At 50.0% G+C, this 27433-nt stretch overlaps 1 protein-coding gene across 1 annotated transcript in view; it reads right to left on the reverse strand.

The window, feature by feature from the left end:
* The window catches only part of LOC144142627 (catalase-like), a 33133-nt gene extending 12011 nt beyond the window's left edge, over positions 1–21122 (reverse strand). The window contains exons 1-5 of the mRNA XM_077674270.1: positions 20718–21122; positions 11569–11699; positions 9814–9965; positions 8698–8879; positions 8109–8288 (exon numbers count right to left, since the gene is read on the reverse strand). Of these exons, the coding sequence (XP_077530396.1) occupies positions 8109–8288; positions 8698–8879; positions 9814–9965; positions 11569–11699; positions 20718–20939 (867 nt within the window). The 5' untranslated portion in view covers positions 20940–21122. The remainder of the gene's footprint in view (positions 1–8108; positions 8289–8697; positions 8880–9813; positions 9966–11568; positions 11700–20717) is intronic.
* Between the last annotated feature and the right edge of the window lie 6311 nt (positions 21123–27433).

A 27433-nucleotide genomic window follows, 5' to 3' on the forward strand; every position in this document is an offset into this window, starting at 1 on the left:
TGCCGGTTTTCATGCCAATAACTGAGCCCACTGTTCGGAACAGCAGCTCGCCCAAATCCAAGCTTCATTGGCGGCCCATTAACCATCCGTGGCCGAGAGACGCTTGGCACGCCAGCCTTACTCTGAATCCCAGTCACACTCGCTATCTTGGGCTATCCCCGGCGCCTCAGTACGCTAGGCGGCCATGTCCATCATTCCGGAAGGAACACAGAAGCTTCCACTCGCAGGGTCGCCACGGTACAAGCGGGATCCAGGCGTTCTCAAACAGTGGCAGTGCCAGCAGAGATCTCAGGGCCTTAGCTTTCCCCGTGGCCGGTTTTGACCTCACGGCGATTCTCACCCAATCCTCCAGCCGGATGCGCAGATCTGACTCCAACACGGGCTACGGGGCAGCGAATTCAACCACGACAGCACAAGCGACTGACATCGCTATCGGCGTTGCCAGGGCTGGTCCTGTCCGCTTGTGGAAGGGTGCTTGCGCTATCACCAGCTTGAAGGGGCTCCCCTACAACACACCAAGCCTTAGTTCTGGGAGTGGCTCACGTGAGCTGTGGCCTGATTGGTCTGACTTCGTCAGCCTGCCTCGCCTTTCCAGCCACCGAGTGCAGTCTCCAGGCATGCGTCATTCTGAAATCGACAACCTCTCGACCTGGAACCTCAATCAGGAGATGTGGTCGTAGGAGTGCATGTGCGGGGTGTGCGTGCGAGGCAGATCGTGCAGCAGATCCTGATCGCGCTTTTGGCCACTGAACATCTCGGGGAGGACACGACAGCTAACGTTGCGGCCTGTTCGAAAGCCATGTGATATATCGTCTCAATTGTGAATGTCAATTCGAGCTGGGATGGTCTAAGTGCCGGCCTCTTCTACAGCTTTATTGTTAATTCGCTCGAAAATAAAGCATGTGAGAATGCGATCACGTGTGGAAGATATCTTTATACCGGCGACGTGTTTTAAAGACAACCTGCGTATGTCATTATACGCTTACAGTGTGAACGTGAAGTACTTTTAAATGTGATAGAATTTAGTGGGAGAACCACTCGTCTTGTTTTTGACGCTTGATGTCCGAACATCAGGGCGCATGGTGTAGAAAATTTTGACAGCCTCGCACACACGGACATGGGTTGATTAACCAGTGGACTTGAGGGAACGACGAATAATAAACGTAGTCACGCGGAAATTTGGCCGATGTGCGGGCCGATGTGTGGGTGTAGTAAGGTACCTTTATTCACGAAAGATTTCAGCAATAAATATAAGTTGGAAAACGATCACTGATATAGCGAATTATCGGCTATAGCGAACTAAATACGAACTTTGGTTGGTCACGCTTCATTTCAGTGACAGTTATTCTTTCATAACGAAAGTGAAAAGAGCTGCGCACACTATCGGATATAACGAAGAAATATTTGACCAGTAGGCTGAGAAGCTACTTGGAAAAACTCCCACCATTAGAAACTGCAGAAGTAGAAAAGGCCGCTTTGTTCGTGGACACTGTGGAAAACTTCATCTTGCTTAGTGCTGTGAATAGCCACCAGACAAAGGTCACATCCTTCCTCGAAAAAATAGGAACGCAGGCATGTTCTGTCAAACGAACTTTGTTCTGTTACAATTTTCCATTTCAAGTTCTGGTTCATTGAGCTTGAAATGTCACAATAAGAATGATGAGGGTTACGTTGTTTATAGTAGGTTTGAAGATTAAAATAATGCGTTTTTGTACCACGGATTTTTGTGGGAGCCAGATTACCGAATGGTTTGAGCCGATATTTAGCTCTGGTGTTACAACGAATATCGGATATAACGAACTAAATTACTGTCCCGATACCGCTTCGTTATAACGAGGTTTGGCTGCAAGATACATCTACTTTGGTTGGGACATCGAAATGCCTCTTGCTTCATTTGTGTGTTTGGGGTCATGATTATGCTCCGAATTGTTATCGTTATCGTTCTGGCCCATGCGCAACCAACCCGTACCCTTACGCCGCTCCTTTCAGCGCAACGCTTTGCAGTATGCTGAAGCGGCGGGCGACTTATCTTCATTACGAACGCTTTTGCATTCACGATATTATGATGAGTGCCAAGAGGCCAGTTACCCAGATAACCAAACTATGGTGGCAGTGGTAACATCTAAGAATGCCCTCATCACCACCGCTTCAATCCGGACAACTTCCTCCCTGGACGCTGAAGAATTAGCTATTGCGCTCGCCCTTACCCAAACCACCTCCAAGATTATATTTACGGACTCGCAAGCCGCCTGCCGCAGGCTCTTGTCGGGACGGGTGGCCCCCGCCACAAACCGACTTTTGAATGAACATCCGCCTGCCCATCGGGTGGACATTGTGTGGACTCCCGCCCACTCTGCACTGACGGGCAACAATTTTGCTCACCAACAGGCTCGAGACCTCACTCACCGAGCCGCTGAGACCGGGGCTGTTTCCGCACCTCTCCTCACCTACCAAGAAAGCACCCAATACTACCGAACCACGAGACAGACCTGCCCTAGTCCTCACACATCTTTGACCAAAAGCCAAGAAATCACACTCAGACAAATTCAAGGAGGCACTTTTCCCCACCCCATCCGTATGCATTTACTCTTTCCTACACAGTACTCTGATAAGTGTAAATTCTGCCACGAACCAGGAACTCTGGCACACATATTATTCGACTGCAAAAAAAACTCGGACCTTCCGCCTCTGAACCCGTCCCCTTCCCCTGAGCAGTGGGAGATACTGCTGTCCAGCTGTCGATCTGAGGACCAGCTCCCGCTTGTGACCAGGGCTACGGCAGCCTGGACAGCACATGGGCTCCTGGACTAAGGAACCACTCTCGCATTATTGCGTAATAAAGTTGTCTCTCTCTCTCCTCAAATTGTTCTCTTTCGTACTTCACGCGGGGAGGGATTGGCCCCACCTTCTGTTCCTCGGAGGCATACTGACCGCACCCATGGCAAAGGATGAGGAGTGAACTTTGTTGAGCCGACAAATATAAAATAAAATTGGCGCAGCTTGCACTAGTGGGGCAAGGCTGGAGGAACAGCAGAGCTGGGAGTCGACCTAGCTTCCCCCCACACTGGCAGCGGATCCCAGGAGAGAGGGAGCAGTGGGATCCCAGCAGTGCAAAGCCCTTTTGGACGACACTGCAAAGCAGAGACCATTAAAGTATGTGCAGTGCTTTCTTCAGTAGCATTCGTCATTATCCCTTTCGTCGTCGTCTTCCGACGGCATATCCGCGTAGGGCAAATCCTCTTGTAGCGCGTCCTCACCTCGGTAGACCTCCACTTCTTCGTCAGGCAGTCCGGTGGCCGTCTCCACTTGTGTGGGGTGGTGGTGGCCCCGAAAAATGACGCATACCCAGTCAAGAGGAGCGGCCAAGAAGAGCTCTTTTTTCAGGGTAATCAATCGGATAATGCAAAATAGTGGAGCAGCCGAAAGAATTTAGTCCGTGTTCACGAGAAAGAGAAAAAAAAAAGATCAGGGAGAAGAGAAGGGATGGCGTGACAGATTCGTCGTCGTCGTCGTCTTCGGCGCGACGGACCAGTGGCACGCCCGCTCGCTACACTACACGACGATCTCCGCCAGCAAAAACGCCAAGGCGCCAAAGGCCTAAGACGCCGAGGGCATGCATCAGGCTAATAAAGCAAACCGCATAGGGCTCAGAATTCGTTTAAGGAAACCACAAAACAAGCATCGATATCGCGTTATGGATGATAAGGCTCCTATGAACAATGGTTACACCTACACCATGTGTTCCTGGTAAAGGTTCTTTGCAGATTATCTTTGAAGGCTAGGCATGTCTAGTGTCACTAAATAGCGCAGCTCTTGCCCTAGACGCCGAGCGCATGCGTAGGCTAGGCAGGACCGGTATGTGCCGCCAGAGAAGCCGAGCGTAGTGCCAGTAGATAAGGTATTAGAGTACCGCCACTCAGCCATGCAAGTCAGCAACGGGGGCCATTTTGTCGTTCATCAGTGTTGCGAGATTATCGCATCTATGGCCCCGCCGTTAACTTCGACCGGGTAGTTTGTTAACAACACTACCAAAGATGCAGCAAAACGGAATTTTTGGACACACTTGTGCTGCTGAAATGCTGTTACATTATCGTTACCTCCGATCCGCATTCGGAACGACGTCAGTCGCGCGCAGCCGCAGAACAGGGAGTACAAGCTAAGCCTACCAGAGTTGACAGACAAAAACGTATATAAACAACAAAATGGCGGCGCCCATGAACCGTCGCAGTGAACACAAATGTCACGTGATGCGAACTGACCAATGGTCATGGAGGCGGCACGAAATAGTAGGAGAAGAGAATGCCGATACCCTGTATTCTTATACGAAAGGAGCGTATCTGCTCCTTTCGTTGCAGATGCCGACCTTTGTTGACATTTGCCAATTAAATGCCACCCTTTCCTTTCCCGCTCACCTCGTGCTGTTCTTCTCGAGTCGCGCTCCTCCCAAGGTAAATACACTAAAGGTTTGCTCAAGTCAATTTAAATTTACCGCGTTCCACTGCTACATGTCGAGTGCCTTGATGCCAGCGCTGCCGTACGGTGGCGACGTGTGTGAATTGAGGCTCAATACTTCAACGTTGCCCTACTCCACATGCGCTCCAAGCCATAGCTTCCTGTATAAGAGGCTATGTACAAGCAGAATGTGGAACCTATCTAGTGGAACCTTTAGTTGCTGTTGCCGTGTGATTTCTCAAATGCCACCAGGAGCACGGGCAACAGCAGGAGACGGTTTTCAGCAGTAGATGTACAATATCATTTGCTGTCGCAAAAACCAAGCATCCATGAATTCTTTAATAAAGCAACACCACAAATATCACGTATTGATGTTCTGCCTTATGTTTGCGTAATGTCTCGTTCTGGTTCAACAATTTTGAGAAGTCTGAACATTGACACTGGGCTTAGACGTTTAGATTTGGCTGTGAGTATATAAGACAACTTCGCTGGTTTCGTTTCACTTTGGCCGGTTGGCTGAATCGAGTCACAGACAGACAGACACAGACAGACAAACAGACCAATATTTCTGGGTTCAAGTAGCCCAAGAATGATATCGTCTTTAAAACCCGCGGCGGAGACGAGGAGAAACATTTCATACCCCCCTCCATCACCATTTGTAGTGGTTTACAACAGCTTTTCTGGACATTCACTTTCTCAGGATGAGATGGCGACCAATTCTTTGCGTGGTATTTTTTTTTTTTGTAGGAAGGCGGGGGGGTATGGCAACGGACGAAGTTGAAGCTCAAACAGCTGGACAGTTAATGAAGTTGTAGCGACACCATCTCCGTCGTCCCCATCATCACCACGATCATCATCAGCGGTCCTGGTACTGGCTCGTGAGCAGTTCCACGAGACAGTAATGGAACGTCGACTCAACACCTTGGCGGCCACTCGTTCTGGCCGGGCCTTACGCACCTGAATAAATGTAGGAGGCCACAGCGCATCACCGAGCCCATGGCTCTTTTCCTACAAAGTAAAAGTGGGTGGCCTCTTCTCAGTTCAGAAAGTCTCGAGCGAGCGCTACTGCTCTAGCCCGGGAGATCAGGTGTTCCCGAGTCTCGAGCTGAGGGCTGGTCAGCCTGCACTCCCACTGCTCTGGGGTGGGTGAAGGGAGGAGGTTTGGGTGGTCAAGGCATGCACACACAAGATGGTACGTCATAGTGGGAGTGTGGCTGGTTAAAAAGTTGTAAGGGCATGTAGTGGGGGATATGTGATGAAGACACAGCGGATAGGGTAATCACTGGACGGTCGACATCAATCCATTCCAATCCAATTGCATCCAAGCAAATTGCTCATCCCTCAGCGGGCAGTGCATGCGCCCACACCGACACGCAGTCATCAGCTTCGACACTTTGGATGCAGAAGGCATCCCTTGCCTGTGACACAGTACTCGCTTGGCGGGAAAGAGGTCCGGGGTGCTAAAACTGCGGGGGAAGCAAAGAGGACGGACGGGCTGAGCTGCCACGTTCCACAAAAAAGGACCGATTTTTCTCTTTATTTCGTTTACTGTCCCTTGTTCCGCTAAACGGACCGTACTACTGTTCATCGTCATACGCATTACATGGCCTGCCCGTTAAAGCCCACTTTCGCTTAATTTGAACTAGAATGCCCTCCACCCAAGTTTCCTAATCCATACAGCAGTTTTCTTAGCCGACGTGTCGACCTCTAGCATGCTTCTTTCCGTGGGCAGTTGGACCTTTCCTTCAAAACCATGTCGGACAACAAAAATTTTCTCTCTCTCTCTCTCTGGTCCGACATGAGCTCTTTCCTGGTGCTTAGGGAGACCAAGTTTCTGCCTCGTGTCACAACGGGAAGTGCAGATTGGTTGTATAGCAGTTTTGGCGGGATAGGGTTGCTAGGCTTATTGAGCGATTTTCCGCTGGCGCTAGCCGCTTGATATCAATCGTGCTCACCAACCGTCGTAGGAAAGACGTTATCACCTCCAACCGTAAACGACGACGCGGCAGCCAGAAGCGAGCGGCTGCCTGAAGCAGGAGTCGGACGCAGCGACAACCTAAGTGCCGAAAAGAAGTGTCACCGACAATGATACTACAGTAGCCGACCGATTTTTCGGACCTAGAGGATACGACAAATAATCCGAATGAAAGGGCAGTCCAAAAAATCCGTCAGTGGCAAAAACGAACTTTATTTCATTTAAATGGGGCTGAAGAATTCGCCAATTGCTCCTGGCCTTGCCTCGCTCCTTGCCTGGCCGTCACGTTTCCCTTGTAAACATTGGACAAAAACGCCAAAGCGTTGGCAGTGTCTTGCGTTGACAGTTGCGGGCGGTCGGGAATTTCTTCGCCGGATTCAGAGTCGCCTTGCGGCAGCGGGGTCACTTTGCGCGCGATTCCATTAGTGCCAGGGGATGACACAAGAAAAAAACTGATGATGATGTTGCTTATAGTCAGCCGTACCTGGTGCGTAAAAAAGTGGTGTAAGAAAACCGGCCACGTACGACCCATTTCCGGCTTTAGATATTGCTTCCGCCGCAGACTACATGCAAAATTATGGCCTCCAAGATAAAAGTTTGTTACCCCGGCGGGAGTCAAGCCAACCCCCATCCAATCCGGAGCTAGCCGGGTGGCTTAGGATTCAAAATGGCGTCGTCCTTGTGTCGCACCGTGGCTGTGTCGCGGAAATTGTCCTCCGAAAAATCGAACTTTTCGCTTTATTTCGTCCAAAATATGAGATGTACATATACATATACTCGGGAAAGTCCGGAATATCAAGCAAGTCCGAATTTTTGGATTCCGAAGAAAGGGTCGGCTACTTCATTGCGAAAACAGGATAGGAGATTTCAACATGCGCTGCGCCTTAGCAGCGAAGTTCGTTTTTCGATGCCAGCGCCAATATTGTGTTCCGTAACTAGAAAGTGCCTAAAATATACGCTAAGCTCTCAAATTAATTGAAGGTAGAGAACACGAACAGAAACGAACAAAAGCGACTCCTCTACGAAATTTACAGATTACTTTTCGAATCTCCAGCGGCAGGTAACCATCGCCACTTCTATCTGCCAAAACGATGGGTGGCGCCACGCAGCGAAGCGTCAGCGCCGTCACGACTCCCGCAGAATATACACTTCAAAACCCAAAACTGCCGCATTCCCAAACTCTGCAGTACCCGCAGGCGTACGTAGATATCCTCTAGAGATATAAAGTGCACCGCAAAGGCGTCATTACTTTCGGTGATGTCACTTCCGCAGCGCTTCCGCGCTTACCTTGCAGATTTGTGTCGGCCTCCCAAGCCTACAACAAACCTCTTCGAGCCATTAACCTTCGAGAGCATCCCTGTTGCGACCTTTTAACACGGAGTGGTGAAAGTCACATAGGGTCACTTGGAAGATAAGGGCATGTCGGTACGGATGAATGGACATGTATGTTAAGTAATCTACATCATCAGACTATAGCTACGTTTGTTGTACAATGAGCTTTCCCTACATAACTAGCAGTGTTGCAATCCGCTTCCTAAAGACGGGCCCACAGTCTTTCATGGGCCCTTCATCCCACACCAGCCCACCAACCAGACCAACCCACCAAACCAACCCACAGTCAGACGTGTATTCGTGGCTGAAAAGGAACACACGGAACGTACGGCAGCATCCGCGCACAGACCTTGATGTGAAACTTGCAGTAGACGGTGGTTCCATCGGCATGGACCAACTTGAAGGTGTGGCATCCGAATCCGTCCATGTGTCGGTAACCATCCGGTATGCCTCGGTCGGAGAAGACGTGCATGACGGCATGCGTGCTTTCTGCACGGAGGCTTAAGAAGTCCCAGTACATGTCCGCGTCCTGCAAACGCATTGTAGCCGCTATAGGCGCTATGCAGTATGCCGCCTTAAACGTGCGCCCTCACGTCGAGTCAAGATCATGCAAAATGGTCATTTACTATGACCACACAGAGAGAGTGAGAGGGAGAGAGAGAAAGAAAACTTTAAGCTCCCCCTATTAACGTGGAAGAGATACAATCCACTCCAATAAATGCTTCACACGTCCGTTAGAAGTTGGAAGACCTGTGATTGGGTAGTACGCTTGGTTATAAGCGCAACGTTTACGATCAAATATTTCCTCGTTCAGCCTCGCGCGTCTGGGCCTTTTCAAGCACAGCCGGCCTTGTATGTGTCGTCTGGAAAACAGATGGTCATTTACTCCAAAAAAAAAAAAAACCAAGTGGTTCAGTGCAAGAGCGTATAAAACTCACCTTCAGGTGGGTCACAGGGTTTCTGTTCTGGCTGTGGATGAAACTTGGAAACAGGAACGGGTCCCGCATGAAGAAGACCGGCAAGTTCAGACCTACCAGGTCCCAGTTGCCTTGGTCCGTGTAGAACTTGATTGCAAATCCGAGAGGACCGCGAGCAGTGTCCGCAGAACCACTCTCGCCGACTGGGCAAGAGGAGAAACCCGCGACTCACATTACCAGAACATATTTAACGGATTCTGCCTTCGAATAAAGTTCCTTGTCTCTTTGTGTTTCTCTGTGTCTGTATCGGTCGGTGTCGCTCTGTGTCTGTGTCCGTCTGTGTCGCTCTGTGTCTGTGTCTCTATGTGTCTGTGTCTCTTTGTGTCTGTGTCCGTGTCCCTCCGTCTGTGTCTGTCTCTATGTCTGTCTGTTTGACTTTCTGCCCTCCATGCTCGCGATCCTCCCCGCGACCCTACGGCCTGAATCCCGCAAGTTAACGCTGACAATAAGGGCAGAAATCTTAACAAAGCGTGATTGACATGCCCTGAACCTAACACTGCCCATTTAGTGCCCCGTTGTACGAAGAACCGTCGTTCTTGTTGCTACGTTTGTGTTCATGTGTGAATTGAACTCCTGTCTCCAGAGAAGGAGCCCAGCACGCTTCCACTGCGCTATCTTCTCAAGTTGCCAATGGTGGAACAAAACAGCCTAGTGCGTGCTGCGTGTCGGGTGAACGGGACGGTACGTGAGTAGAGTAGGTGCACCACAGCCGCGCAGAACTGAGGTTACAGCCAAGCTGTGGCGTGAGTCACCAGTATGCCTGTTGAAATATTTCGCGACAAATAAGCACACGGGATAGAGAAGAAAGATGCAAACACTTTGCAGCAGCAAAGAAACGTGTCGAACCAATGGCGCAACGACAAATAAACAAAAGCGAAGGCCGACGCAAAGCTAATGTAGCAGTGAAGAAGTCGACAAGTATAGCTTGCAAAGCACGTAAGCAGGATCTTAGTTTCGTGTGCTGGTACTGATCGGGGAATTCGTTCATAGACGAACGCACGAACGGGGCAGAAGTAGTTTAAAGCGAATAACAGGAACACCCAACGGACGATATTTATCGGAAATACGTATACGTACCGGCCTGCGAAAAGCGAACCGCCACCGGGGTTTTCTTCCCGACGTGGTCGAAGAGCGAGGCCCTGGTGTAGTTGGTGATGTCGTGGGTGACCTGGAAGTACCCGAAGGCTCCGGCCCCCTTGGCATGCGCAACACGCTCGGAAATGCGCTCCCTATAGAAGGAATGAAGAAAAGGGCGCGAATTTCGAATGCCCGTTGGACCATACAGTTTAAAATATGTGGTTGTTCCCTCTTTCGTAGGAACCAGTACGACACGAAAGGGAAAGGTGCCTTCACTGGAGCAGTTGAATGTTTATTGTGCATCGATGTGAACTTGCACGTCGCTATTTATATTTCGTTGGTATGGCACCGTTAAACGCATCAACGTTAGACACTGGATTGTACGCGTAGGAGCATTGCGTAAATCCGACTAAAACCACAGGCGCTCGCAAACTGTCCGTGGAATCGAAACCAAAGAGGTTGTCAGCGAATTGTTTCGTGAACACACGGTCCGCTGCAGCGAAAAGAGCAGCGGACCGTGTCACGAGCGAGGCATCCGCAAGTCTGCTTCTCCGCAGCTTACGCTGAGCGTCCCTCGTACACGTAGGCGCTGGCATCGAGGCACCAACTGTCGGCACTCATTAGCATAATGATGCACTACTTGCTTCGCCTCTTCTAGGTGGCGGCACAATCTTAAAGGAAGGCTATAAGGCCCGTTTGTCTTCCTACTCCCGCGTCTGTTCATAGCGCAGTCGGAAGCGTGTTTCGTACCTCCCGTTGCGGCGAGAGAGTTCGTGGCTCGAATCCCGATGCCGCCGCGTCAATCAAAGATTTTCTGGCGATATCATTTCCGTGACAGATATGACGTCAGTTAGATCTTGGTGAACCCCGGCGTAAAACACTTTCTTGTTAAAATTGCTGCAGCTTACACTGCTGGTGCAAAACTGGAGAAACAGCGTAGCTGAAGGTTCACCTACCTTCTTACGGCATTGCTAGGGTTTTGTTAGGTTTTGTGATGTTCTTGCTAGGCTAGGCTAAGTGTTCAGGGTTGAGGCCAAGTTTAGCCGGATTTTACGAGGCCGTTCCGGTCGGGTCGGAGAAGCAAGCTAGGTCGACGTCCAGCTGCTTCTCCAGCCTTGCATCACTAGTGCAAGCTGATGGCATTTCGTTTGCATTTTAGTAGCCCATGAAAGACTATCACCTTTGAAATGCTGTAGTAAGGGTTGCGCAAACGCACCCCTTACTCCCTTTGCGCTCACACGCAAGTAGGCGCGAAATCCGGCGTCACTGTTTTAATACCCCACGTGTGGTGGTGCCCCCTTTACGGGCGGCGAAGTTTTTTTTTTTTGCTAACGCCACCGGACAAGCTCAAAATTTTAAGAGCTAGGCTGGTAAAACAGAATATGGCCATGCTCTCCGGCCATGCAATGCAGTACACTCGGTAGCCATTTCCGAAATTGCCGAGAATTCCAGTGTTATGCAGAATGACAAAACGTAGGTCTGATTGTCTCTACTTGCTTCACCAGCCATTTAGCAACGACCACAAGTGACCTTCAGCTATTAAAAACGTCGAGGTCTGCTCATCGGTGTTCAAAGATGGCATCTATGAACAAAGAGGAGGAGGGAATGGCTCCTTCTTTGTTCATCCCTCAACACAACTGTTGGGGTAAGTGGACATGCAGCAGATGGTGTAAGGGTATGGTTAGGTGTATACCCTAGCAGTTAAAGGGACATCCCGCCCATAACGCATTAAAGAACGTCGACAAGTGAGCTTACCTGTCGAAGTGCGCCATTTCATCGAGGAACACGAAGTCCTGGAGTAGCACGGGCCCGCGAGGGCCAACCGTGAGGACATTACTTTTGTCGCCGATAGGGGCGCCCCAAGATGTCGTCAACTGTTTGGGTCCCTGGGAAAACGCGTCGGGAATTTAAAGAGAGAATTAAGTGTTGATTCCTATCTTGAAAACGAACAGAGAACGCACAGAACACGTACAAACAAACATTTTCAATTGTCTATCACTAACCAACTTTTTTCTGTGGCATTGGACCGGATGGCGACTTTCCGTTCTGGTGTAATCACAAGCCCAGTACTTCCAGCGAGATGGAGAACGTTATTGAAACGTGGTATTAGACTGTGCCCCCGCCCCTAAACTTACCTAAAAGGTCCCAACTAGCGTCACTAAATAGAGGTTTTTATAGTATCGGCACTCTTTTCTCTCATTGTTATGGGCCCCCAAGATTTTCATTGGTCGGTCGTCACTACGTGACATTTGTTTACATATAGGCACGGTCATTTTGCTTCTGGGCGCCGCTCTCTTTTTCTCTCTGCTGCGCGGACGCTAGAGCGGCCAGTCACACTCTGCCCGTCACAGCCGGTGGCGCTTTCGTTGGGAGAGATGGCAACACTGCAAGCCAGAAACGAAATGCCCCCCCCCCCCCCATGCTTCCAGGTATCGAAGTGGCGGTACTCTTAAGCGTAGCTTATTTGGTGACGCCAGTCCCAACCAACTTGCGATGGGCAAACGGATTTGGGAGAACATTTTTAAGAAAATCCGGAGACACGAAAAAATAAAAATCATAGCCCTTCCACGCTGTGAAGACAGAAGCCAGCGGAGCTTTAGATACGGTGGGTTTTCGAGGGCACCGTGAATCTCCGCCAACTTCTTCAAACCGAACACCGGCGCTCCTTCAATTCCCGCTCTTCCTCCGAGCGGACGACACGTTTCGCGTACCTCCTTAATTTTCTTAAAATATTGTTACTGGACTAGGTGGGCAATGCCTCACAGCCCCTTGACCGAAGAACGATTACGACGACGACGACGTTCCTGGTGCGCATCTTCCGCGAGGTCTAGGTCATGGCCTTCTTTTAATCCAAATTTCAGTTTTTCCTCTTCTCTCAGTTAGCGCCCATTTCCTGGCCAATCCCCCTGAGTGGGTACGAGCCATTTTTTTTTGGAACCAACCAACCATGGCCGCTATGCACATTCTGGAAATAGATCGCTTCACCCCATCCCATCGTTCGTCTCATCTGTGTCCTGCCACCACGTAACATTTTGGTGGAGTGTGCGGGCGGGATCATCCCCATCCTGGACTCCGCATCGCATCGTCTCGGCCTGGGGCGAAATCGTCGAGGGACCGTCGGCCATGTCGGACAGCCCCAGCCCACTGCGATCTGCAGACGACCACGTGCCCCGCCCCGTGTCCCCAGCCCGTGTGCAGCCACTGGAGACCAGCCAATACAAGCCGAGAACAGACCAAAGAAGACGCGGTGTCCCCAGCCCTTTCTTCATACGTGGTTCGAATTCCGCAGACGGTTCGTTTCTGCCTTGAAGACATCGCTTCTGTGGGGCCAGGCTTCAACAGGGACGTCATCTTCATCTGTGGCGGCAGGCAAATCTTCAGCGAATGTTTTCATCGCATCGCTCACCGCACCGCAATCCTCACGTTGCCTCGGCATCGACTGGGACGGTCGCCCTCGTCCCGGGGGGTGATGTTACGGGAGTAGGTGGGCAACGCCTCACAGCCCCTTGACCGAAGAACGATTACGACGACGACGACGTTCCTGGTGCGCATCTTGCGCGAGGTCTGGGTCATGGCCGCTATGCACATTCTGTAAATAGATCGCTTAACCCCATCCCATCGTTCGTGTCATCTGTGTCCTGCCGCCACGTAAAAATATTGTCGAAAAACGACACTCGTCTGCCGCCCCTCCCACATAAACGCCTCTCTTTTGTCCACCACCCACCTCTCCCACTCGTCCCCTCCCGTCTCGGTCCTCCCGATTCATATTCTCCGATTCGAGAACGGCCGTTGTAAACTATGCCAGCGGCCAGATCTCGCCTCAGGCCCATCAAATTCTTAATGAAGAACCACCTACTAACCCTGTAGAAGTGATCTAGTTGTCTGCCCACACGGGTATTGGAGGAAATGAAGTGGCACGCACCGCAGCCCGTCTGCCGGGCCTGTGATGGCAGCACTGCCTCCCATGGAGCCCGATCAGTCGGTGATAGTTCACTCACGTACAGAGACATTACGGAACATTACCGCCTTTCCCACCGCAAATACCCTCTCGCACACCCATCATGATCAGTGGAAGAGGAACGCCTTTGGCGACAGCTTCAAACTGAATCCCTACCCTGTGCAGCCATACTTTTTTTTTTTTTGGAGAACGGGCTACATTGCGGAGAACGGGCTACATTGCATCATATGTGGGCCTGCAAATCTGACCCCTTCCCTCTCATCACCTCCGTCGACCAGTGAGAAGCAGTGCTGGGTTGCTCAAACCTGGACATCCAAAAGTCGCTGACGGGTCGGGCAGCCACAGTCGCCGAAGCTCTACGGTCTTCGGCCACCAAGCTGTGCTAACACTTGGTTAAATAAAGTGTTCTCTCTCTCTCTCTCTCTCTCTCTCTCTCTCTCTCTCTCTCTCTCTCTCTCTCTCTCTCTCTCTCTCTGTCTCCCTCCCACGAAGAACACGGTGGAGATTTGCTAACGTTAATTCAGTATTGTCGCACTCCACTACTCGCGTGCCATATCTATTCGAACCTTTCGTTACTTTGGACTTGGAAAGCCGCCACAAGTTCTAGGCCGGGCGGGACCTTTTTGTATTTTGGGGTAAAAATGTTGTTGTCGGCGCGAATGTTTTTGCTGCCGACAAATACAAGCCCCCATCTTTTCACAAATAAACAATGGCAGTACCAAGTACCAGTCATGTAATAATATTGTGCCTGAAATGTGCCTAATGGGTTCCTATTGCTCGACAATGTTGACTTGTATGAAGTATGGTACCAGGTTTAATGGTCTGGAAACGTTTTGCCTACATAGAACTTGCTTCAGAACTTTTAAAGCTTGTGAAAGACGTCGGTTCTGGCGAGAAGAAATGTCTCGACAATTTTGACTTGTATGAAGTATGGTACCAGGTTTAGTGGTTTGGAAACGTTTTGACTACATAGAACTTGTTTCAGAACTTTTAAAGCTTGTGAAAGACGTCGGTTGTGGCGAGAAGGAAAATTGCTGGTCTGCTTTCAAGGAGTCAATCTGCATTATCCTTGCCACACTCAGCTCCGCTGTAAAATTGTTAGACCGGCTGGGACTCGTATCCCGGCTGCTAGCGTAAGAACCCGAGGCTTTACCACTAGGTCGAACAGCAAATATGTTTAAGTAGTAGCTTAAAGGAACAGAGGGAGGGTTGAAAGCCAACCGTCAGATGGCGCTAGGTGTAACAGGAAGCGTTTGGCCATCAGGCGTTGGTCTGGCGTGTACCCACATGAGAACAGAAGGTCGCGACCGGACGACCTTAAATGGTCCTCAAAACAGATAATGGCAGGTCATTTGACCATGCAAAACGGTTTGGCCGATGTCTACGAGAAGGAACGGGATCATATTTGTACTCTTTATGCTAAAAATACAAATGGTTATTTTCACGCCCAGAAGCCATACCAGGGGTTAGGACGTGCGCCGACTCTCGATTCACGCCTACTGGAGCGGATTTGCTTCTGGGCATTTCGAACGGACTCAATGGATGGATAGAAGAGAGACAGAGAGAGAGACACATTTGTTGAGTTCTGCGGGTTAGTGGTACGTGGTGGAACCCGGTTTAAGGCTGGCGGCGATGGTGGCAGCCACAGTGACGAGGAGTGTTTAGACTTCCAGGTCCGAGCTGCCCAGCGCATCCTCCCAGTGCTCATCACTATTCACATATGGGAAAGGACCTTGGGGCATGCCCACGTAGAGTGGTCAACTGTGACTGGGTCGCCACAAAGGCAATTCGGTGAGGCATTCTGTGCGGGATAAATGCGGTGGAGTACTGCCCGCCAAATCAGGGTATTGATTTTCAGGAGACGACACACGACACATGGATTTCTGCATGGAAGCATAGGGTTGGCCGAATGCACAGAGCTGGCATCGCGCGTGTATAAAAAGCCACAAATATGCAATATCTATTTAATTAGCTGTTTAATACGCACTGCGGAAAAATCTGAAAGGTGGTTAGAAATACAGAAGCAACTTGGGAAGGGAGAGAAACGTCGAGCTCTAGCAGATGACTCATATTCGCTACCTAGACATTACCGTAGACACGTAGTCTACGTGGCTCCCTACATGAATCCCTTAAAAGCTAATCAAGCTTGACTGGAAACTATAGTCCGGAAAGTTGCCAAAACGGCCCGGCATCTTCCATTGTCGTCATTCTCGCACAGACATATGGAGTTGGGAGCCCACGACACCCTTGCAGAACGGGTTGAGGCTCACCGCGTCAACCAACTGGTTAGACTCGGTAAAACACCTGCAGGAAAGACCATCTTTACTCAACTCAGCCTCACCCCCATCCACGTGGGTGAAGCACCCAGGAAACTACCCCCGCCTGGATGTCCCTTTTCGACGTCCGCTCAATACCGAAAAACCTGACCCAACGAAGCACAAGGGCTGGCGAGAGGCATGCGCAGAACTCCCAAAGATGCTTCCGCACATAGCCACTAACAGTAGCTTACACGGACTCAGCCCTGGTTTGTGCAAGGGAAGGGGTAGCTGTGGCATGTACTGGGGAACAACTATGACGTCGCTTCCCTTCGCAGCACTATAGGAGAAGAAATTCCTATCGGTGAGCAGGTGGCCATCGCTCTAACCATCATACCGTATCCCGGCTACATCTACACCGACTCCCAAGATGCCTACCCTGCCTACCTACGTGGTCGTACTTGCCCTAATGCTCATCACATCCTCGACACCCACCAACCACCTGAGGGGAAGCGGACCATCAGCATCATCTGTACTCCATCCCATAGTGAGACCGACGTGAGGGGCAATGCCCGAGCCCATCACTTGGCACGCGAAGAAGCTGGCGCCCGTTCCCTGGTTTCGGGGGACGAAGATCCGGAAGAGCGACTGAACCCACCGTGGTGAGGGTTAGGTGGGTCCAGTCGCTCACAACACACTATCGGGAGCAACGGCGCACTCTACCATCACCTCATCATCTGCCTGAAAAGGGGGAGCAAGTCAAGGGGCGCCAGCTCAAGAGCAACACCTACCTAACAGCATCCAGAATGAACCCGGTAACCACCAGCTCTGACCCTAGCTCACCCCATGTTCCAACTGCCACCACGCCCGCGGTACCATCTGGTACATGGTCCTTGCCTGCCCAACCATCCCGTACCTCCAGACGCTGCACTACTTCGAGACCACCCAACCCCTGCGAGACGGCCATCAGGGCCTATGACGCGGAGGGTCAGCGCCTCCCGATATCCTTAGCGGATGAGGCCTGCAGGACCAACAGGACCCCGGACGTAGGTTCCAGCCCAGGCTGATCCCCCGAGCTCCTTTATGGATTCAACGAAGTCTTGTCCTGATCTATGGTGTGAATGAACATTTAATTACTTTAACCATTCAAATGGCTTTTACCTCCTTGGTGACTGAATGGCAGAATCTAGGACAGTGGCCTCAGATTTGAACACAAATCAGGACAAACTGTTGCAACAGCGTGCATATTTTCGAGAAAGCTGCGCACATATCCGTGGCCATCTAAATGCGTTATATGGTAGATCCTCATTTATTGCTTTAGCAAGAAACTTGCCCAGCCCTGGGATGATCCTGTTCAGGTTTTGATTAACGCGCAGTTACTGTGTATTTTGTACTGCAAGGGTGTTTCACTGATACAGGAAACAAGGGGGCACGCGGCTGATGGGCGCTAAGAGAATATTGTCACTAAGCCAAGAACAATGCAAGGTTCTTTCCGCAAACAGAGTTTATTGCAGCGTACTTGGGCTCCGCAAAGAACTTAAGGGGATCTCACACAATAACGTTGCTATGGGACTTGCAAATTCCTCCCCCATGGACGTAAAAAGCATCGTGTGCTAATATGAAAAATTTTATGTCTCTGGAAACGTTCCTAGCGGCCTTGTTTGCTTCCTTTTAAAATATAGCACATAGTTACTGAAATAAAAATAAACAAGAGGTGCACATCAGTTTACCTTGCCATTATTAGATGGCGCTAGCGGTCTAGCATGCGAGAGTTTTATGTGTTCATTTCAGTTCAGAAGTGAAGTATTTCTAAAATAAGCAAACTGGGCCATTGTGCGCATACGCAGATATAATTTGGAGTCCATATAAAAATTTCTCATTAATAAAACTTAGCGAGTGCAAAATTTAGCAGTTCGATTTGTGTTTTCAGATCACTCCAGTGTTACTAATCTGCGTAAAAGAGCTGAACTTCATTGTCTTTCCCAACGGAGAATACACTCTAAACTTAAATTCCTGTATCTTCTTTATCATGGGAATTATACAATATCCAGACCAGACCATCTTCTTGAACCTTTCAGGCATTCCACGAGAACTAACCACAATAAGACAATACGACTGCCCAAAAGTCACAATAACATTCACAAAAATTGTTTTTCCGTCATCAATTGCATATTGGAATCAACTTCCATCATAAGCAGTGAACTGTGACACAATAGAATCCTATATTGATAAGATTAAAGATATTGTTTTCTCTAACTATTGATAAGTTTTGTACAATAAATGCAAATCTATACGAATAGGGGATTTATTGTGAGCAGTTTTTTTCCCTTGCATTGGATTGAACTTTTCCGCATGATTCGGAACTTTGGATTTTGACACTGCTGTTTTGCACCACTGGGTATTGAATAGTTTTCTTCTTTTCATGGATTGTGTCTGTGCCTTTCTGTACCTGACACCATTGTCTGTATACCCTATGTACCACTCCTGCTTTTACCGAGGAGGTCTGTAGTATACTGAAATAAAATAAATAAAAAAAATTCTATGTGTCTGAAACTTTTCGTGTTGGTGCATGATGGTTTCTTAGCCCGCGGGTCATGCAGTACTGAGTCCCATAGGAACAGGCGAGTCCCCCTTAAAGAAAACACAAGCGTCGGAGAAGTAATCAGCGAAGTGACGTGTACAGAGAGCATCAGCAAAACGAATGACGTGGTGTCTGCCCTGCAAACGTTTGTCTGTTCACATGACAACAGAATGGATGACTGGGAGAGCTGGTACTGGTTCACGCCTATTGTAACAGCGCGCAACGACGAGTGACAAATAAAGAGACAACAGGACGAGCACTGACTGACAATTGATGTTTAAAAAATCAGTAGAAATCCAGCTGCGAGTCAGCGTTCCTCCTGTTATTTTTCTTTGTCTGTGCTCGCTGTTAAAATTACCATAAATCCTTCCACAGTAATCTTTCTGGAACCGTCAGATTAGATCCAGTACACTGGCGACCAGAGAAGATCGTTCTAATGTTGTGGCGACAGGGCGATCACTCTCCCCGTAAAATAAGATGGTCCGCTGGGCGTACAAGAGAAAGGGGCGGAAACGTGCGCTTTGCTTCGAGAGAGAGACAGCAACGTTTATTTAGCGTATTTATGCGTGAGAGTGGCTTCTCAGTCCAGAAGTCCAAACGCTGTCTTTGCACGTTCAGCCCTCTCCGTCAGCATGACCTGGTCGGCGAGGTGTGCGCTGGACAGCGCAGTCTCCCACTGTTCGAGGTTTGGGCTAGAGAAAGGGGGTGGCAAGTCTGGGTTTTGACTGAATTCCCAAATTACGTGATACAGGGAGCCTGTTTGTCCGCAGAACTTGCAATGCGGTGAATGCTGGTTAGGGTATTGCTTATGAAGTCGAACCGGATGAGGGAACGTGTTGGTTTGTAGCAGTCGAAGCGTGGAACCTTGGCGTTTACTTAACTGGGCGTGTGGCGGTGAATAGATCCTTCGTTCGAGCCTGTAGGGCTGGGTAATGCTTCGAACCCGCAAGCCAGCCAGGCACGGCCATTCACTGGCCACAAAGCACATCAATAAACAAAATTGAAGTATGGTTCGAGGCAATATGCTGGTACGTCAAGTGTATCCCGTCGTGCCGAAGATATACTTTTCGATGCACAACCCCCCGCTTTAGTTTTATAAGGCAGTGCGCTTTCAAGAGCATAGACCCCTCGTTCCCAAGTTTCCGTTTAACCGTGGATCTCACTGCACGTGCAGACCCCACAGCAGTAACGCAGCGGTGCCCCTCTGAAACGAGTGAAAAGTCCTTAGGGCTTCCAGAGCGAAGGCTGCCGCTCGTCACATGGCTTCCTGGGGTAGCAAACCACTCCCACTTCACCGGCTGAACAAAACGTCTTTTTAGATGCGAAGCCTCTCATGGTCGGGGCTATGTCCCTCCCTTGTCGTTGTCGTTGTTGCGCCGTCCACTCCCCCACTGCGCATGCTCGGCTTGCTGAACGCCCGGTGGTGTCTTACCCTTCTATGGCTCCTGGAGTGACAGTGTTGCCGGTGCCTTCCTGGGCCGGCCCGGGATGAGCACGCTTCACGCGCCTTCGACGTTTCATCGTCGTCGGCAGCGGCGTGCGTCGGCGAGTCTCGGCGGGCCGTGATTACAAGCAGCCCACAACCATCCGGGGAACGTGCATCGACCTCATCTTCAGCAACTTTAGGGTTCATTCACTACAACAGCCGTTGACTTTACATTTCCCAGACCATAAAGGCGGTCATAATCAAAGCGGAACGCCAACCACAGCTCGACGTCACCTACGTTGAACATGATGATGATAATGCTTAAATAAAGACAAACTCCTACCACCCTGAGTAATATACGGAACAGCCATGGGGTCAACGCAATTTCCCATTTCGTAGTTCCGGTAAGTGAAAAGTGTGGTAGTTACCATGGAAACCAAACGGTAAATATAACGGTAGCTACGTACCTCAACCTCAAAGAAACGACGAACTGAAAACTAATGGACACTTGAATCGAACCCATGCCTGCTTCGCATACTACTCAGGGTTCCCCTACTGGAAGATGGTGTAATTTTTTACTATTACTAGTAAACTAATGACGCAAGTGAGGACTCTGATGATTCACTCCCACACAACGGTTACTCCCGCATGACGGTTATTGAGGTGCAAGCCAACGCTCCTCACCTTGTGCTTCTTTGCGTAGTCCTTGAGCTGGTCCGAAGCCCAGTCGCGGCTTGAAGCGTTCCTTTCATGGCAGGACGAGTCATCAGAGCAAAGAGGATCCGACGAAGTAGCAGCTGTCGCAAATCCGAAGGAAAGCACAAGACAAGCGGCGACGGCCCGCAGCATGAAAGTCACGTATCCGCGAGTTGGTTCGTCGCCTGGACGCGTATTCGCCAACTGCATGCTTGGACTGGACTAGTGTAGCTGCACCGAAGCTCTAAAAGCGACTAGCGCCCTGTCCTGGGTGTATTTTCCGGTGTTTTACCGCCTGAATGCACTGTAACCCCCTTCTAAAGCGCGCAACCTTGTTGACGCGCATGCGCACTGACGGGCACGTTTTATCATTCGCGTATACGGCCGCTGACGTATTGGCTGTATATATTTAGCATTGACGGACTGACGGGTGCCCACCAAAATGGTTTTTGTTTGAAGAGTTTGTTCCACGTTATTTCATATAACGACATGCGGTGGAGAATTATTGCGAGAGGAGGAAGGGAAAGCGTGGCGGAAGTGAGTGGTTGATGCATAGGGGTCGTATTCACAAACGAAAGACTCGATGGTCTGGCGCATGTATAGTCCGGCTTATCTATTGCTATAACCTCCTTCGCCTGCGAGTTTAGCACGGCTAGGGCGGTGTACGAGGAGAGTGAAGAAATGCCGTGTTTTCTCAAGCCGTACAAGGAGTGAAAATGGGTGCTCACGCATTCGTAAAGATCCCCCAAGGATCTTAACATATGTTTTTTTTTTTTTGCTTTTGTTGAGTTGCCGGCCGACCACGCTTACGACTCGAAACAACATTGGCTGAAAAAAAAGGCCTCGTAGGCAGGTTTTCCGTGCAATGTGCCGAACTTGCTTTAACGCGCATGCATATGCCGCTTGGAAGAACAATGGGTTGCCATTTTATGGCGGGGCAGGATGTGCCGTAGTTACTTTATTAAACGGGCTCATGAACTGATACCCTTCCCGTTGTTACTGCCGGATGTCGGACTTGATGTCGGATGTCGAACTTGCCGGATGTCGGACGTCGAACTATTGCAGAATAACAATGCGACCAGACTCGCGGATAGTAATAATTTCCTGTTAACCCAGGCTCATACCAATAACGGGGGAAAAAGCTCTAGAATTCACTGCCATTTCTCTCTGGAATGAGCTACATTCAAATATGAAATCCTGTACTTCTTTTCTGTGTTCAAAAAGTCTCTCAAGAAGCATTTTCTAGGATAACATTACTTGTTATTTGATGACTGTCTGTTTTTTTTTTGCTCTTCTCCTTGTTTCCTTCGATGTCATGTTGTGGGTTTCTATCTTTATTTGTGCTGTGAAAGTGTATTTCATCATCATCATCATCATCATCACCAGCCTATCTACGCCCACTGCAGGGCAAAGGCCTCTCCCATTATTCTCCAATTACCTCGGTCCTGTGCCAACTGTGACCAATTCATCCCCGCAGACTTCTTGATCTCATCTGCCCATCTAACTTTCTGCCGCCCCCTGCAACGCTTGCCTTCTCTAGGGATCCACTCTGTTACCCTTAATGACCACCGGTTATCTTGCCTTCGCATTACATGCCCTGCCCACGTCCATTTCTTCTTAATTTCTACTAATATGTCTTTAACACCAGTTTGCTCCCTGACCCACTCCGCTCTCTTCTTGTCCCTTAATGTTACACCTATCATTTTCCGCTCCATTGCCCGCTCAGTCGTTCTCAATTTAAGTTGAACCCTCTTAGTGAGCATCCAAGTTTCTGCCCCGTAGGTGAGTACCGGTAAGATGCAGCTGTCATACACTTTCTTCTTCAGCGACAATGGTAGGCTGCTGTTCATTATCTGAGAATGTCTGCCATATGCACCCCACCCCATTCTGATCCTTCTAATTACCTCTGCCTCATGGTTGGGATCTGGGGTCACAACCTGGCCTAAGTAGATATATTCGCTTACCACTTCTACTGCCTCGCCACCTATCTCAAACTGCTGTGCTGTCCCGAGGTTATTGATCATTACTTTAGTTTTCTGCATATTAATTTTCAGACCCACGGTTCTACTCTGTTCGCCCAGTGCGGAAAGCCTGCTTTGCTATTCGTCCCCCGAGTTACTTAGCAAGGCAACGTCATCAGCAAATCTGAGGTTACTGAGAGAGAGAGAGATGAAACTTTATTAGGCAGCTCAAGTCCGAGCCGCGGAGTTATCAGTCCACGGAGGAAGGGGGTGTTCCACGGTCCTCCGACGGTGGTGGGCTTGACGGAGGTGCACAAAGAGTTTCAATGTGGGCAGCCAAGAGGGACCACAGGGCTGCCCGTAGGTTTTCAGGGGGAGCGGCCCAGCTAGACCACGAGTAGGGAATATCAGGGGGGAAGGGCTTGGTCGAAAGAAATGTGGAAGACGAGGTCGCCCGTACACAGCGCCAATATGTATGTTCATTGTCCGGATAGCCACCGCATACCTGACAGTGCGGACGGCCTGGTGACTTTTGTATGTAGTGGAGGAACAGATCACAGGGGAGGGACAATGTTTGCGACTGTCTAATATACGTAGCGTGTCTCCGTGACATAAATTTAGATGGGGAGGGAAGTACCATTCTTGCTTTGCGGAGGTTGCCGAGATGTTCGCGGCGCCTTTTATGGTGCATTGCTCTATCCTCTTTTGGATTGTATTCCTCAGGCCACGGCTGAGGGCTGCCCGGGAAATGAGCGTCGCGGGCCAGAGCGTGAGCTCGTTCATTACCCTCTATGCCTTGGTGGCCAGAGATCCATTCGAGGAAAACGTGTAGGTAGGGATGAGCGTGCATGTATGTTGTCAGGCTAGTGTGGACAGGGGATGGAATGTCACTCGAGGCGAAGCTTCGAAGTGCTCCCTGACTGTCCGTGCGGACTGTAATGTGGGCGGTCCGATGCTGGTGAAGTGTAATGGCTTCTGCGATGGCTTGAGTCTCTGCAGCTGTGGGCGAGGTGACGTTGACGTGATGCCGTACGTGAGCTTTGCAGGGGCCAACCGATGCCGTAGTCGTTGTATGGTCCACAAAACGGGCGTCCGTGTAGTAGGTGTCATGGATTGGTTCGGGCAGATGTTGAGCGCGAGATGCTCTACGTTCTTGATCTGTGGCTTGACTCATGTGTTTTGGTATGGGTAGCACAGTGATTCTTGGTATGCTTTCCCAGGGTGGCGGCGAGGGAGTGATGGGTGGGAGGTGGTCGGTGGGATACCCGAGGGCACGAAGAATATCCCGCCCTTGCATTGAAGTTGTTAGTCGGTGGTGCTGAACTTCATGATAAACTGAGGCTTTTTCTTCAAGCGTGTTGTGGAGGGCAGCGTCATTAATTAATGCTGTGGGAGCGTAGAGAGGCACTCCCATTTCTATGCGGATGCATTTTCTGATGGCTGTTTCGATTTTGTTGGCTTGTGTCTTGGTAAGGCGCTGAAAAGGGTATGCATACATGACGCGTGAGAACACGAGGGCTTCCACTACTTTGCGTAATTCGTGTTCTTGGAGGCCTTGATGGTGTCGCGTCACGCGGCGGAGCATTTGGTGAATTTGGTTAATTTGAGCAATGATGGATTTGACCCATTCTGTAGTTTTACCGTCTTGTTGGAGGATGAAGCCCAGGACCTTGATGTGGCTACGGCGAGGGATGGGCAAGTTGTTTACTGTCAGATTAATTAGGTTGCGATATTGGTTATTTTTCTTGGTTCTGTTGTCCAATACCACTACATATTCTGATTTCTCGTTTGAGCAGGTGAGTCCAACGTCAAGGGCGTGCCCGCTGATGATATCGAGACCCTGTTGTAACGTGTATTCCTGCTCGCCGGGGCTACCCTTTGTACACCAGAGTGTGACGTCGTCAGCGTATATGGCGTGTTGAAGATTTGGGATAGCGTTCAGTTTGTCGGGGAGATTTTTCATCACTAGATTGAAGAGCGTTGGTGATAATATAGACCCTTGTGGTGTGCCTCTGTGAAGTGGGTAAGGCCGAGATGCTTTCCCATCGGGTCCCAAGATGCAGATGGTTCGGTCTGTTAGAAAAATTTTAACGTAATTGAAAATACGGATACCCGGTCTAGTTTCCTTGAGGCTGAGAAGTATCGCGTCATGGAGCACATTGTCAAATGCTTTTTTTATATCTACTCCTACGATGGTGCGTAATTGGGCTGCACTTGGCTGTGCGTATACGTCCTCATGGATGCGCTTGGCAATGTCCTGTGTGCTCACATGCTTTCGAAATCCCACCATTGTGGCTGGCAGGTGGCCGTTGTTTTCGAGGTGCCATTCCAGTCTAGCGAGCACCATCTTCTCCATTAGTTTTCCAACACACGATGTCATGGAAATAGGGCGGAGGTTGGCGGGTGTGTTGGGTGGTTTTCCTGATTTTGGAATGAGGGTAACATGAGCTTCTTTCCATTCGGGGGGTAGGTTTCCTGATCTCCAAGCCCGATTGATATGGTCGAGAAGTTGTGCAAGTTTCTCGTCAGGCAGGTTGCGGATCATTGCGTATGTAATTTTATCGGGTCCCGGGGCCGTGTTGCGATTGAGTTGATGCAGTGCCATGTTTAGTTCTCCGGAAGAAAAGTCCGAGTTGATTCCTTCATCCTCATCTTCTGGGGCCGTTTCTGTGTAAATGATGTCGATGCGTGTGGTACTACAAGGGGGGTACAGTGCGTTAGGGATCTGTTCTGTGATATCATGTGGTGTGCCTCCCATCGCTAAGTGAAGCCGTTGGACGGTGTATTTTGGTTTTTGTTGTCCCAGTAGTGTGCGGAACAGTTGCCAGACCCTTGCCATATGAAGCTTGCCGTTGAGCCCTTCGCACACTTGAAGCCAATTCTGTGTGGCTAACTTGTCGGCATACTCTTGGGCTTCGTGATTGAGGCGGTAAAGGCGTTCTTTGAGCACGCCGTTATGCTTGTCACGTTTCCAGCGTTTGACAATAGCACGACGCTTTCTCCAGAGGGTTAGGAGGTGCTGGTCAATGTAGGGATTGGATTCGGTGCGGGCTATTCTTTTGGTGTGTTTACGGACGACTGTCAAGATGACGTCGCTCCATTCAGCAAGGGTAATGCCGCTTGTGTCAATTTCTTGCAGGCGTTTACGGACAATCGGCCAATTCGTTATACTTGTTGTGGGCCTGTTTGAACCGTTTCGTTTTGATGACCGAGTGAGAGGGACACTTATTTGGACAATGTTGTGGTCGCTCCCGAGAGTTTCTTCGGTGTTGTCCCAGGCGGCGATTAACGGACCTCGAATCCAGGTAAGATCGGGATTTGTGTCAGCCTCCTGATTGGAGCCAAGCCTCGTGGGAGATGTGGTGTCATTCATAAGGGTGAATTGATGGAGGCTGGCAAATTCGTCCAATTTACGCCCTAAAGGGGACGTTCGAGTGTAGCCCCAGGTGGGGTGGGGAGAGTTGAAATCCCCAAGCAATAGGAGCGTGTCTGAGCTACGAGCTGCATTATACATCGTATGGAAGGCGGGCAGCGTGGCAGTTGTTTGTTTGGGCGGCCAATAGCAGTTTACAATAGTGATGTTATTACCGTCAACCATCGTAGTAGTAGCTACGTGCTCTTTTTCAGAAGTATTAAGATGCATCGTATCCAGCTGGACGGTGGGGAGCGTCTTGTCTACGTAGGTAATTGTCATGGTTTGCGGGCTGGATAGCGGTTGCGTCCCTTTCCTATTTGGGATAATGCTTGGCTGAACATAGGGATCATATCCCGGGAGGGAAAAGTCTCCGTTAGTTTCTTGCAAGGTAAAAATATCCGGTTTGTTGTTGGTGATGAGCATGTTTTGAAGTAAGGCATGGCATTTTCAACGGAGACCTCTACAGTTCCATTGCCATATTGTGAGTGATTGAGGGGTTGGAGGTGATTGGTGGCGCATCCTAGACATGTTCTGCGTTCGTTGGCTCTGCGGTGGTAGGGGTATGGCGCTTGCGGGGAAGGAGCTCCTCTTCTACGACTTGGAGGCGCGCTGTTAACTGTTGTAGCATGTTCTCAAGAGGGGCGAGAGCTTGTTGAATAAGGGAGGCCAGTATTTGCTGTAACAGCCCTGGGAGCGACTGTTGAATGATCTCGTGCACCTGCTGTGCTATTGCTGAGGGGGATGGTGGTTGCAAATTTTGTATTGTGTTTGTGTATATTGGGTTTAACGTGGGTATCTTGAGGATCGGGGGTTTATAATTGGGGGAGGAGTGGGGGGGTTAGCTGGGCCGCTCACCTGTGGCGGATCTTGCTTGTCTTGTAGCGGATCTTGATGGGGCTGGGAAGGCGACGTCGCTTGGACAGTGGAGCGAGCCGGTTGGGTGGCCTCGATGTGAACCTTGTTCTGCCCATGCTTCTTCGTTCGTGGATGAAGCTTGTTCGATGTGCCCGGACGGCGGTGAAGGCTACGGTTCCGGTGTTTTGAATGATCCCGGCTCTTGTTCCATTCGTGTGACCGGGACAGAAGGTCAAAGCGGTTACTTGTAGGGAGCAGTGGCCATGCTTGTGCGTCGTCACGTTGCGGTGGGAGTTCTTGGCGACGTCGCTGTGTGGCATGGAAGCGGGCGCGGAGAGCTGTCGTAGCGTCGATGCGTGCTTGACACTTTGCGGATGAAGACTGGTGCTCTCCATTGCAGTTTACGAAGTGAGCCTCGCATTCATGGGGGGTCGTTGCGGGGTATACATTTGGGGGAAACTGCTTGCCGCAGT

Source organism: Haemaphysalis longicornis, unplaced genomic scaffold, assembly GCF_048455015.1.
Source record: "Haemaphysalis longicornis isolate Haplotype H1 unplaced genomic scaffold, Haemaphysalis longicornis Haplotype H1 scaffold_6, whole genome shotgun sequence".
Classification (NCBI taxonomy): Eukaryota; Metazoa; Arthropoda; class Arachnida; order Ixodida; family Ixodidae; genus Haemaphysalis; species Haemaphysalis longicornis.